General features: G+C 39.7%; 1 protein-coding gene and 1 long non-coding RNA gene across 4 annotated transcripts in view; both read right to left on the minus strand.

Annotated features, from left to right (window-relative positions):
• The window catches only part of LOC135275881 (uncharacterized), a 92,250-nt gene extending 85,642 nt beyond the window's left edge, over positions 1-6,608 (minus strand). Inside the window, exons 1-2 of the long non-coding RNA XR_010343457.1 lie at positions 4,189-6,608; positions 837-936 (exon numbers count right to left, since the gene is read on the minus strand). This is a non-coding gene — a long non-coding RNA (uncharacterized LOC135275881). The remainder of the gene's footprint in view (positions 1-836; positions 937-4,188) is intronic.
• A 1,265-nt stretch (positions 6,609-7,873) lies between these two features.
• The window catches only part of DZIP1L (DAZ interacting zinc finger protein 1 like), a 56,038-nt gene continuing 50,426 nt past the window's right edge, over positions 7,874-13,485 (minus strand). For 2 of the 3 annotated variants that reach the window (XM_012451146.2, XM_012451145.2), the window contains 2 exons: positions 11,565-11,704; positions 7,874-9,927 (listed from right to left, as the gene is read on the minus strand). In XM_012451146.2, the coding sequence (XP_012306569.2) occupies positions 9,766-9,927; positions 11,565-11,704 (302 nt within the window). In that variant the 3' untranslated portion in view covers positions 7,874-9,765. Of the gene's footprint in view, positions 9,928-11,564; positions 11,705-13,485 lie in introns of those variants that run through there. The other variant, XM_064378728.1, reaches the window with a different exon arrangement.

The following is a 13,485-nucleotide window of genomic DNA, read 5'->3' on the forward strand; positions in this document are numbered from 1 at the left end:
GTTTCACCATGTTGACCAGGATGGTCTCGATGTCTTGACCTCGTGATCCACCCGCCTCAGCCTCCCAAAGTGCTGGGATTACAGGCGTGAGCCACCGCGCCTGGCCAGTGATCTTAATCTTTATGTCGGTTACATACCACTACTAGGTTCCAACCATGAGACCAAAGCATCTTCTACTTCCTAAATTGTGGACTCAGGTTTTCAGGTGATAAAAGTCTTTTTCAGGTTGTAACTATAAACCTATTATAAATTTCCAATCAATGTCACTCCTATATGTATAAGTTAAGGGCATTCTTCAGTTTACCTCAGAAAATACAGCTAATTAAATTTTCTCTTTTTATATTGAATTACACAGTCATGGAATGGAAGAGCTGGTATGGTCCAAAGACACAAACCAGTGCAGCAGCTCCCAAGTGCTAGGCTGTGGACCAGAGCTGGTCCATTACCACATTTTCATTTGTCTAAGACAAAATGTGGGACCAATTGTCCACTCTTGCACAGTCCTATCTTCTTAGTCTTCTGGTATTAAAATGTCCTTTATAAAATTATGGTGCTTGTTAAATACTTCATTTCATGTGCTGACTTGGCAAATTAAAAGTTAGCAACCTTGAGTCAACTGCAAAACTTTTTGGTAACAGCCTATAGCACACTGCTACCCCACACTACCAGGGATTATACTCCTGCATTACAGAGAACTAGCCTGATAAGAATCCAGAACAGGAAGAATTGTAAGAAATAAGACTTTCTACTTAGACGTATTCAGAAGATGCCTACAACTAAGGTTCAAGACTCAACTTTAAAAAATATTTCTAATTAGAATTAATGAAGGCACCTACCTGTCAAGGCATTCCATGTGTTCATCCATATGTGGAGATTGGGATGGCCTCACAAAAATGTGATATAATTTCCAACTTGAAAAATAACCAATATAAAATTCTAAAAGAGAAAAATAACCAGGGTATCTGTGTCTTGCAAGATGGTGAAATAAATAATACAATATCCATGATTAAAAACAGCACACTGTCAGGACTAAATGAATTCAGCAAAGTTACAGGACACAAAATCAACACACAAAAATCAGTTGCATTTCTATACATTAATAATGAACAATCTGAAAAAGAAATTAAGAAGACAATTCCACTTACAATAACATCAAAAATAAAATAATACACCAAACCAAGGAAACAAAAGATTTGTACACTAAAAACTTCAAAACATTGCTGAAAGAAATTAAAGAAGACACCAATAAATGGAAATGCATCCTGTGATCATGGATTGGAAGATTTAGTATTGTTAAGATGGAAATACTACCCAAAATCATCTACAAATGTGATGCAATCTTTATCAAAATCCCAACATTTTTTGCAGGAATAGCAAAACTTATCCTAAAATTCATATGGAATCTCAAGGAACCCTGAATAGTCAAAACAATCTCGAAAAAAGAAAAACAAAGTTGAAGGTCTCATGCTTCCTGATTTCAAAATTTATGACAAAGCTATAATAATCAAAATAGTGTAGTCCTAGTATAAAGACAGACATATAGACCCATGGTGTAGAACAGAGACCCCAGAAATAAACACTTGCATATATGGTCACACAATTTTCAACAAGCATGTTAAGACATTCAATGGGAAAAGGACAGTCTCTTCAACACATGGTGTTAGGAACACTTGATACCCATGTGCAGAATAGTGAAGTTTGACCCCCCTTCTTCCCCACCTTACAACATATACAAAATTTAACTCAAACTGGATCAAAGATCTATATATAAGACCTAACGCTATAAACTCTTAGAAGAAAAGATGGGAGAAATACTCACGACATTGGATTTGGCAAGGATTTCTTGGAAATAACACCAAAACACAGGCAATAAAAGTAAAAATAGATAAATTTGACTACATAAAAAATGAAAATTCTTGTGCATCAAAACACACAATGAACAGAGTAAAAGACAACCTATAAAATGGAAGAAAACATTTGCAAATCATAGCTAACTCCACAATATGTAAAGATCCTATAACTCAACAACAACAGCAACAAAAAAAACCAATTTTAAAATAAGCAAAGGACTTGGATAAAGATCTATCCAACGAAGATATACAAATGGCCAACAAGCATATAAAAAGATACTCAACTTCACTAATCATTAGGGAAATGCAAATCAAAACTGCAATGAGATGCTACCTCACATCCATTAGCATGGCTAATATTTAAAAAAAAAAAACAGAAAATAACAAGTGTCAGCAAAGATGGGGAGAAATAGGAACACGTGATCATTGTCGGTGGGAATATAAAATGGAAAACAGTATACAGGTTCCTGAAAAACAAAAAATAGACTATATGATTACTATATGATCCAGTAATTCCACTTCTGGGTATATATCCAAAAAAGTCAAAAGTAGGATCTTGGAGAAATATTTGCACAGTTGTTTATAGCAGCACTATTCATAATAGGCAAGATGTGGAAGCAACCCAAGTGTTGACAAACAAATGGATTTTTTTTAATGAGATATATTCTTATAATGGAGTATTATTCAATGTTTAAAAGGAAGGAAATTGTGACACAAGCTACAACATGGATAAACCTTGATGACATTATGCTAAGTGAAATAAGATAGTCACAAAAAGACAAATACTGTATGATACTACCATATAAGGCACCTACAGTAGTCAAAATCATAGAAAGTAGAATGGTGGTTGCCTGCAATGGGGTTGGGGGGAGATAGGGAATTGTTTAATGGGTATAAAGTTTCTGTTGGGGAAGATGAAAAAGTTCTGGAGATTGGTTGCACAACAGTGTTAATATACTCAACACCATCAAACAATACAATTAGAAGTGGTTAAGATGGTAAATTTTATGTGTTATTTTACAATTAAAAATGAATTTTTAAAAACTGTGCAATATCAGAATAGTACCAGAACAGTCAGATTAATGGAATATATAGAAAGTCCAGGAATAGACTAACTACATACAATAATTTACATTTGATGGAGCAGGCACTTTTTAAGTGAAGAAATGATGAATTGTCAAGTGATGCTGCTGAGATGACTAAATGTAAAAATAAAATAGATCCCTAACTTACTGCTAATACCCCTCGAAAAATCCAGATATAGTACATATTCAAAATTTCAAGACTTTTTAAACTAGTAAAAGAAAACATAGATGAACATGTAGAAATCTTAGAAGAAGACCTTCCTAATTATGACACCAAAAGGAGAAATTATAAAGTAAAACACTGATTAATTAGACAGCTACAACTTAAAATCTCTTTATAGCAAAAAAAACTCCATGAACATAATTAAAAGACAAATGACTGACTAGAAAGGAGAAAAAGTAACATATATAACAAAGGATTAATATTTTCAATATATTAAAAACTCCTAAGAGCAATAAGACACAAATTACATAACAAAAATGCAGTCTCTAAAAATCAAAAGTAAAATAAGGCATCTAGTAGCATAACTACAGAGAGGAACTACAAGTGACTTTAAAACACAGTAATTTCACAGGACATCCCAAGTGGGATCTCCCTTAAGGACAAAACAACTCCAAAAAGTTAATAACAAATTTTAAATTGTTTTCAGTATTCATACTACAAGCAATAGGGTGAGTATTGCCATTTCTAAGACTATGATTGTGATGTTAACAGCCAGGATTTTTGGTATGGAAGAAGAGCAACATAGATATATTAGATCAATGAGATAAAGTAAAAATTCTGTAGTCAGGAATTTGAATAGGGAATATCAACATGAACTCACAATATTTTTATTGTATTTCCTCTGTATTTCAATGTATATCCTACACTGAAAGATCTTAGAAACATTAAGTCCAGTAGTAACAGGCACTCCTAATACCAGATTATTTCTATAAATATAATTTCCTTCTTAATAAAACCAGGACTCTCCCAGATAAATTACTAATTTTAGGTCTGGGACAAGAAATGTATGCAATGGGCCGGGAAGGAAGCTATCATACTACTAACGTCATATCAAAATCATTCAAGAATCAAATTAAAGAGGCACCCAAAGACAGGACAATCTCAGCAATAATAAAAATAATAGCTACAAAGGATTTAAACAAATCAAATACATTTAAATACATAAGGTTGTACGGCACCTATTAAAGATACTAGGAAATTAACTCATTATTCTGAAAAAAAGAAAGACTCAAACCTTTAGCTGTTTTACCTGTATGAATTGTACCTCAGGGCAAGCAGACAGTTTGATGTGGAGAATTCCTCTTTACAGAAGTTTTCCAGCTAGCAAATGTCAAAGGAATCACAGACTTAGACTATCAAAATTTGAGAGATCTCTAATTAACAGATGGATTTAGGCAATGGTCATCAATGTCTATCATCATGCCATCATCATCACAAGAAAGGAGAAAAAGATTCTGTGTCTCCTGACGGAGATGCACACCACCACTGATGAAGAGTCCTGCCAAAACACAAAACAGTCAAAGCTGAATCTTATCAAGTATTTAGCTCTAACTACAAATTTACAGATAGTTCAGGAGAAAAAGGAATACAAATACCACCACGGTCATCAATTAGCAAAATCCAGACTGTGGGGAATTAAGACAAACAATCTGATTTATTTATCAAGAGTAAAAATAATACAAATCATGGGGAAGGAAGAGAGGAAAGGAGGGAAGAAGGGAAGAAAGGAAAGAGGGAAAAGTGGAACTGGAATCTATAGATTAAAAAAGACAAATATGTGTAGTAAAATAGAGGAATTGTGGATACGGAATAGATATTTGATGACATTTAGTAAAAAAGTATTGATTTTTGTTGTAGTGTGATGGTGGTACAATGGTTATTTTTGAAAAGAAAGTATCTTTTAGAGACACATACAGAAATGTTTGTAGAGATAATAATATTATTTAGAATAAGATACAGTATTACATGTATATTACTTGGAATAATATGCAGCATGATATTATAATATTCAATATTATTTGGTGAAATATTTACAGGAAACAAGATTCCCTATGTGTTGATAATTGTTAAAACTGAGTAATAGGAACACCAAGGTCATTATACAATTCTATTTTTATATATGCTTGAAATTTTCCCTAATAAAAAGATAAAACAGCAACAAGAAAAATTAACTACAGGCAACTCATAAAAGAAAAAATAGCAATAACCAGTATGAAAAGAAATAAAAAAGAATTTTACTTCAGAAAAAAATCTTAAAAATACAAGTTTCTTAAAAGGTGAGGTTTCATTTTTCACGTATCACATGGCCAAAACGTTGAAAGATGAATGATATCCCTGCTAGCAAGGGAATCCAAAAACTAGCTTTCTTGTGTGCTCTAAACACTAGCAGACTAAATGGGCTCAAGTGTTCTGGAAAGCATTTGGCAATATGTAACAAAAGAACATGGGGAAAGGAGCTAGAGTTCCAGGGCCAGGCTGCCAAAGTCAGATTGTAGTCATGCCACTCACTGGTGGCAGGACCCAAAGCAAGTTCCTTAGTGGCTGTGTGCCTCAATTCCTAGCCCATAAAATGCATGCACTGTAATAGTGGCATCCACCTCAAAGGATGCTGTGAGGCTAAATCATAATATTCATACTAAACTTGGACTAGTGCCTGGCATATCGTGCTGGCTTTCATTATTATGTTGGCCCAGGAATCTCACTTCTAAGAATTTAAGGAAATCTTAATCAAGTGCACAAAGATCTATATACATATTTTTAAATCACTTCATGATTTACATAACTCAAAAAGTAGAAATGGCTGGTTTAAAAAATTTTTTCAATCTTTGCCTGGAATACTAGGTGGCCATTAAACTATCTTATATTTATACGTACAGACATGTACATGTTTACTGATATGAAGACATTTGTAACCTGTTTCCCAGGAGGAAAATCAAGCTAGAGAAGAACTGAACCCTAGGAAGGAGATTTTTTTTTTTTCATCAGTGCACGTACATCTAGACGTTAACAATAATTGACTCTGAATTTGTGGTTACTCAAATTTATTTTTCTTTTTGATTATCTATATGTTCTAATTTTTCTGTATCAATCTTATTTGTCTAATTTTTAAAAGATCTGTTCATATGTTCCATGGTTCTGGTAAATCTTGTGCTGATTAATTTTAGGTTCAATTTGATGAGATTAAGAGATACCTGGACAGCTGTAAAGCATTATTTCTGAGTAGGTCTGAGAAGGTGCTTCCAGAAGAGATTAGCATTTGAATCAGTAAACTGAGTGAGGAAAATCTGCCCTCACCCACTGTGGGTGGGCACCATCCAATCTGCTGTGGGCCTAGATAGAAAGGCTCTCTCTCTGGAGTCAGGACACCCAGCTTCTGTCCTTCGATGTCAGAACTCCAGGTTTTCTGGGCTTTGCACCCCAGGACCTGTACCAGCAGTCCCAGGTTCTCGGGCTTTTGGATTTAGACTGAGCCACTCTACCAGCTTCCCTCATGCTCCAGTTTACAGATGGTCTATGCCGTGACTTCTCAGCCTCCATAATCATGTGAGCTAATTCCCTTAATAAACCCTGTCATTTATTAGAGAAATTGACTAATAAAGTATCTATACATATATATACATACACACACATATGTATACATATATATGTATACACATAAGTATACATGTATATACGTATATATACACATAAGTATCTATACATATATATACACACATGTGTGTATACATATATAAGTATCTATACATATATACACACACATGTGTGTATACACATAAGTATACATATATACATATATACACACATGTGTATACATATATAAGTATCTATACATATATACACACACATGTGTGTATACACATAAGTATACATATATACATATATACACACACGTGTGTATACATATATAAGTATCTATACATATATACACACACACATGTGTGTATACACATAAGTATCTATACATATATACATATATACACACATATATATACATACATATATACACACATACACATACTTATGTGTATATATACGTATATACATGTATACTTATGTGTATACATATATATGTATACTTATGTGTGTATGTATATATATGTATAGATATAGATATATATACATATATACATAAGAATCTATACATATACATACGTATATATGTATCTATACATATATACATATATACGTATGTATATATATGTATAGATACTTATGTGTGTATATATATGTATATATGTATAGATATGTGTGTGTATACTTTATATGTTTTTATATATATCTCCTGGTTCTGTTTCTATGGAGACCTAACACAACTTATTAAAGAATTTTAAAATATATTTGAAAATGGGGAGGGGTGAACACAGCATAGAAAAACCAAAGTAATATGTTAGTCAAAGCCTCCAAAGTAGATAGAAAAACCCATTTGGAAACATATGACATAACGATGAACATTCAAGAATAGGGACATTCTCACTGGTAATCATCACCAGTGCGTGCACACACACGTACTAACACGTTTACTGTTTCACTGTGGTTCCCCCAAAGGTGGAGCTAGAGACAAGGACTTGGGTGCAGATTAATTTACCTCAGAGGTGCTCATAAGAGAAAGAAGTGAAGGAGAGAGAAAAATGAAACAGAAAGGAGGAAGGTCGATGAACTATGCATTCATAATAGTAACTGCGTACTCATGAGAACTAGCACTCAATCCCATGAGGGACTCTGAGAAACTGTGCGGAATAAACCTCAGAGGTGCCACACGGAAGCACAGGAAGCCTGGAACAATTACTCATCAACTCCCATTCCACCAGGGTTGTGGGCTGATCTGGTGGCATCAGCTCTCCTGAACTTCCTCACTGAGCTGCTTCCTTTATACCACAAGACCCCCCAGCCCACCCCCTTCCCTAGCCGCCCTACTCCACCACCAGACCCTTTTTGCTCCCTGAAGTGCGTGTCTTCCATCACCTTCCTATGAGAACTTCAAGGCCTCGCCAGGTGTCAGGACCATCCAGAGGTCAAAAGAAGTCTGGGTGAGGTAGAGGTGGTAATAGATGAAACAAGACTGACCTTGAGTTGAGTTGATAATATTTAAAGTCCAGTGATGAGCACATGGGTTCATCACACTATTCCCTTTATTTATATATGTGTTTGAAATTTTCCATAGCAAAAAGTTAAAAATAGATTTTTGCTATGGCAGGGATGGAGGTTCTTTGCTGAGTCTCCCTTTCCGGAAAAAAAATGCCATTTAACCAGGAGAAATGAAGTTGGCAGACAGGTTCACTTCAGCTTTCAAGTTGAGATCTCATTCAGTCTGGGTCGCTCCAGCCAATGGCCAAGTGCGGTGCAGGCACAAGGGCCTGGCCATTTCTGCACAATGGGGACTCCCAAGTGGGCAGTTCTTGCTCAGGAGCTCCCCACTGGGTCAGTGGAGACCTTGTCAATTGCACATCGATGCCCTGAGCTCTCCTGACTCCTCCGGCTTCCTTCTCTCTTTCTGTTGACATAGTCAGATGAGCATTGCACTCTGCGGCCTTTCCCCACCAGATCCTGCCTCCACCTCCTCTTTCCCACATGCAGCTCCGCAATAACTCCATCTTCAAAACTGCGCCCCAAAAGACCTAAACTGACACAATTAAGATGCAGTTGCTTCCTTCCCTCCCAACCCCCTGAAAGCTCCAAAAATAATGAAATACATACCAGAGTTAAAAACATCGTGCTATATTTAAATGTTTACATATAATACATTAATGTTTTTCACACTAAAAATATAAAATGGCTATGTATAAAACCTGATTTTGGAAATAATATCAAAAATTACATGTGTGATCCTTTGGGGACATGAAGTCCAGCCAAGTGGCCCTTCTCCCTTCGCACCCATGAGTAGGTCTACCACATGTCACAACCCTGGGAAACTCCCCAGGATCACCCAGGCTGGCTTGGATGGTCTCTCATACGCTCCTGTAACACCTTGTTCTCTATCACTAGATTACTACCCTGTGCTGGCACTGGCTGTAGACATTCTGTCCCAGCCTCTGCCTGCACCCCAACTCAGCAGTGAGAGGCTGGAGAACCTGGCACAGAGTAGGCAGTCACTCAGTAAATAATTTTGGATCAATCACTGAATGACTGACTGAGGCATATGTTCCCAAAAGGACCCCAGATAGGACCCATCCCCACAATGTTCCTGCGGTTTTTCTTTGTTTGTTTTTGAGACAGAGTCTCACTCTGTCGCTCAGGCTGAGAGTGCAGTGGCGCAATCTCAGCTCACTGCAATCCCTGCTGCCTGGGTTCAAGAGATTCTCCTGCCTCAACCTCCTGAGTAGCTGGGATTACAGGTGCCTGCCACCACACCTGGCTACTTTTTGTATTTTTAGTAGAGATAGGGTTTCACCATCTTGGTTAGGCTGGTCTTGAACTCCTGACCTCATAATCCACCCACCTCAGCCTCTCAAAGTGCTGGGATTACAGGTGTGAGCCACGCCTGGCCTCCTGCAGCTTTATAAAAGGCTTGGGAAAAGAGAGCCAGTTGACTCTTTTCAGTCTGGGGGAGACATGGAGGTAGACTACCTGGAGGTCCTGTTATAACCCTTTTTCAAGCCTCGGGACCCAGAGGATCCTAGTCAGGTACCTGTGGCCCTCTACGGCAAGGCCTCTCACAGGGCAGGGATAGAGTGATGAGACCCTATCTATTCCCTGCACTGCTTCTCTCCAAGAGGACCATCTCTTGGCTGTTTGTGAAGATGAGAGGCCCAGAAGCCTCTTCTATTGGAGAGGACCTGAGCTGGCCCCAGCCAAGTTAACCCTCTGGCCTGTCAGCCTCTGGGGTGCATCACCAGGCAGGGACCCTGGGTTGGCCAGAGCTCTGCAGACCAGTGCCAAACTTCTCTGGGAGCTTTGAGCGAGACAAGGGCTTGGGTTTCTCTCTCTGGTCCAGGTCCAAAGGAAGATCTTCCAAGGAAGAGATCTCCAAGTCACTCTCATCTTTAGAAAGCTGTAGAAGGAAAAGGGGAGAAGGAAATGCATTTTGATAAGGGAGGAGGGTGGCTGAGAGCTAAGCACACTGCAGGATGGGAATGCAGAATGGAAATGGGGACAAATGCAGATCAGGAAGAAAGCAATAGGGAGATGTTACTCCTCCTGCCTTCCCAAGTCTCGCTACCTTTGAGAACCTGTTTTAGTGACCTGGGGTCAGAGTGATTTCAAATACCCCTGAAATTCTACTAACCAAACCCAGGCAAGTGCCTTGGAAAGAAAGGCCTCTGTGCAGATCAGATTGCTCTTGTTTTCACTTAAACTTTGTGCAGATTTGTAACTCCCACTTTGACAGAGCTAGAAGCTCAACCAAGTTCTCGAGCTGAATGTACTGTGGGCTAACTTCCCACCTCCTCTCAGATGGGTTCCCTCCGGCCTGATAAACATCCCGACTGCAGGAGCATGAGAGGAGCCGGGGAACAACAGGAGTCCTTCAGCCTGGAAGGGTCTGGGCTGCAGCCAGCAGGACAGCTTGGAGTCAGACAAGGGGCCAGGCCACCCCCAGACTACAGCCACCCGCATAGCAGTCCAGGCCTTCCCTTCCAGAGTCCTCAGTGCCCCTGCTGGCCACCTGGGCTTTGAAGCAAGCCATTCTATGCATTTTCTCCAGGAATGTAAGGCCAACCAATCAGGACCCACGCAGGGTGCACGGCAAAAGCGTGCTCTGAGCAGTGCGTCTCTTTCTGTTTGGGACTGTTGGTGCTCTTTCACAATTTGGAAAAAGGAACAAGTTTTGTTTTTCTTTTCAATCATTTGGATGCATTACTCACCAACATACATGAGCTGTGTAATAAACAAAACACACTATGTGGTAAAGAAGGGGGAGAGTTACCAAAAACCAAAGAATGGTTGCCCGCCACTTCCACGTCTTAGAACAGTGGCACTGATTACCCCAGCATGCACCTTTCTGATTGAGAAAGGATGTGAAGTAAAGGGAGCGCTAAAGTTTTCTGCTTGAAAAATAACAGCAGCGTGCAAATTGTTCCCTGATGGAGGAGATAGGGCAGTGAGGAGGCTCTGATGGTGCTGGGGGAAGCTCAACATCTGAGCTCTAAGTCAGAAAATCTGATGGTGGGCTAGAGTCTGAGGCAAGGCTCAGGTTTCTAAAACAAAGGTATCTAAGTATTCCTGTCTTGTGCTGTTACTGACTCTGATGTGCTATGTGAGGCCACTCCAGTAACACCCTTGGGGGAGTCCGCTCCACACACATAATGTGTTAGGGTCTGTGGCAGAGTGAAGGACTCGGGAGGAGCCCACCGTGGGATGAGATGGAGCTGGAAGAGCAGCAACTGCAGGAAGCCAGACACAGAGTCAGCTCCGACGCTGTCTTAGAGGCAGGAGATGGGAGAATCCAAACTTACTGAGCATTGCTTGTATGATGAACCAAAAGGCTTTTTAAAGTTAACTTGGATACAAGTATTCCAAACCGGCTATCTCTCCACATGCACAGGGGCAGAGGGACATCACCTGCAATGTCCCACTAGGGCCAAGGATGACACCTGCTGGACCCTCCCCAACCTTTACCCCAGGCCTCCCAAACTCAGAGCTGGCTCTGTAGGGAATTGCAGGGCAAACTCTAAGCATCCCACATCCTACCTGAGGCTTCCTTCCAGGTATGGGAGCCCTCTGTGGCCCAGCATTGGGAGTAAAAAACAGACTGACCCCTCCAGCAGGCTTCTTTGCCGGAGTTTCTAGCTGCTTCTCCAGGTTTTTAACCATTGACTGCACCAGTGTTCCTGGAAGGGGAAGAAGTGGCTGTGTCAGTGAGAGAAGCCTAGAAAATGAGCATTTCACCCTTGCAGGTCGTGTCTCGCGTCCAGGCTCCAGTGTAGATAGAGGGAATGAGAAAAAAGGGCCAGGAGGAGGAAGGCTGAGCAATCACAAAAGAGAGGCAAGGAGACAGAGAAGGCCAGGCCAACAGGTACCCAGTGGACAGAGGCTTGGCCTATTCTGAAAATGTGACTGTGCAGACTTAATGACACGGCTGGTGATGGAGGCTTTAGGAAGTTGTGCTTCCCTCTACTGAGAGGCTGAGCAGGACCTCTGCTCAGTGCGGGGAATGAACTGTATCATTAACATGCAGTTAGTTCCTCAACGTCTTCACACAGAGACAAGAAGAAATACCATAAAGATATCATATCATATCTTTATGATCGCATGCGAGGACCTCAGGCAAGAATGACTTTCTGTGAAGTCCGTGCGGGAAGCAGGAGTTAAGCAATGACAGAAACCATCAACAGATCCCTGGTGCCTGGCACACCAAGGTGATGTATGAACCTCAGGAATGACCAAGAAGCAGGAAGCTAATACAGCCTTCTAGGATTCAAATTAAATCAAGGTCTGAGCAGACTTTGGGAGCTACAACAGCCCTTGGCTCAACGATTCTTTCAAGAAATATTTGTTAAAGGCCTACGATGTACCAGGCACTGTTTCATTCTCATTAATCACCTTGTCTAAATACCTCATTTTACAACAAGGGAGCAGAACCCCCCTGCACAAGGACAAGCAGGTAGCAAGTGGCAGAGCCAGGACTTTCTCTGAAGACTCCTCCCGGTCCCAAGACCTTGCCACCCATTGCCCTTGCCTGGCAAGGTATCAATACTTCTCCAGAGATCTTGTTTCTGGTGAATTCTGATGGACTGGCAGACTTGGCTTATGCTGTAAACATTGCCAAGTACTGCAGTCTATTAAGAGCAAGAACTTTGCAGAGTGCAAGCCTAGCCTGATGAGTTTCTACTCACCAACCTTAGAAAGACAAAACTCTAAATTCCATGTTCTTTAACTCAGCCTTGGCTAGAAAATGCCACTGAGGCCAGAAGCTACAGGCCTCAGTTCGTGGTTTTATAGGAAAATCTTGAAAGAATGGGAGTAGACAATTGTTTTGAAAAGAAGGATGCTCAACTAGTCAACATATCTAAACCTGTTAGATAGAAAATAGTAAGTTTAATGACTATTTTCATTCCAGTTACCATGACAGTTAGCTCAGGTCTCTACAATGCCCTTTTCATCAGCAAGTTGAATTTCTAAGTCTCCTGGCCGAAAAGAGCAAAGAGCTTTCCCGTAGGATGAAATGGGCTGCTGTGGCTCAAAGGCGGCCTGCTATAAAGGCTGTTTGTGGCTACCCCTCTGTCTCAGCTTTGCTGAGAAGCTACATTTTTCCCAATTGAGTTGTTGCAAAAAGTTATATTTGTTGTACATTATGTGTTATAGAAAACTACATTTGTCAAAATGTTCATGGTAGGAAACTGTTTTCCCTTCAAGTTGTAATAAGGATTCCCCTGGAGGCTGCTTTAACCACTGTGATATGTAACTCTGTGACCAGCAACTCTTGATCTGGTGCTAATGAACTCAAACAGCATAAAAGACTGTGTGGATATTCTTAACATTGGGAACACCACTAAAGGCAGCTCTTTTTGGGAAAATAAAAATTATTTTACAAATATATTTATTTCCCAGTCCCAAGACCTTGCCACCCTATTGCCATCCAAATAAACAGTGACTCTAAAGCATTAACTTC

The sequence above is a fragment of the Aotus nancymaae genome, unplaced genomic scaffold, assembly GCF_030222135.1.
Source record: "Aotus nancymaae isolate 86718 unplaced genomic scaffold, 86718_ANA_hifiasm-v0.15.2.pri h1tg000019l, whole genome shotgun sequence".
Classification (NCBI taxonomy): Eukaryota; Metazoa; Chordata; class Mammalia; order Primates; family Aotidae; genus Aotus; species Aotus nancymaae.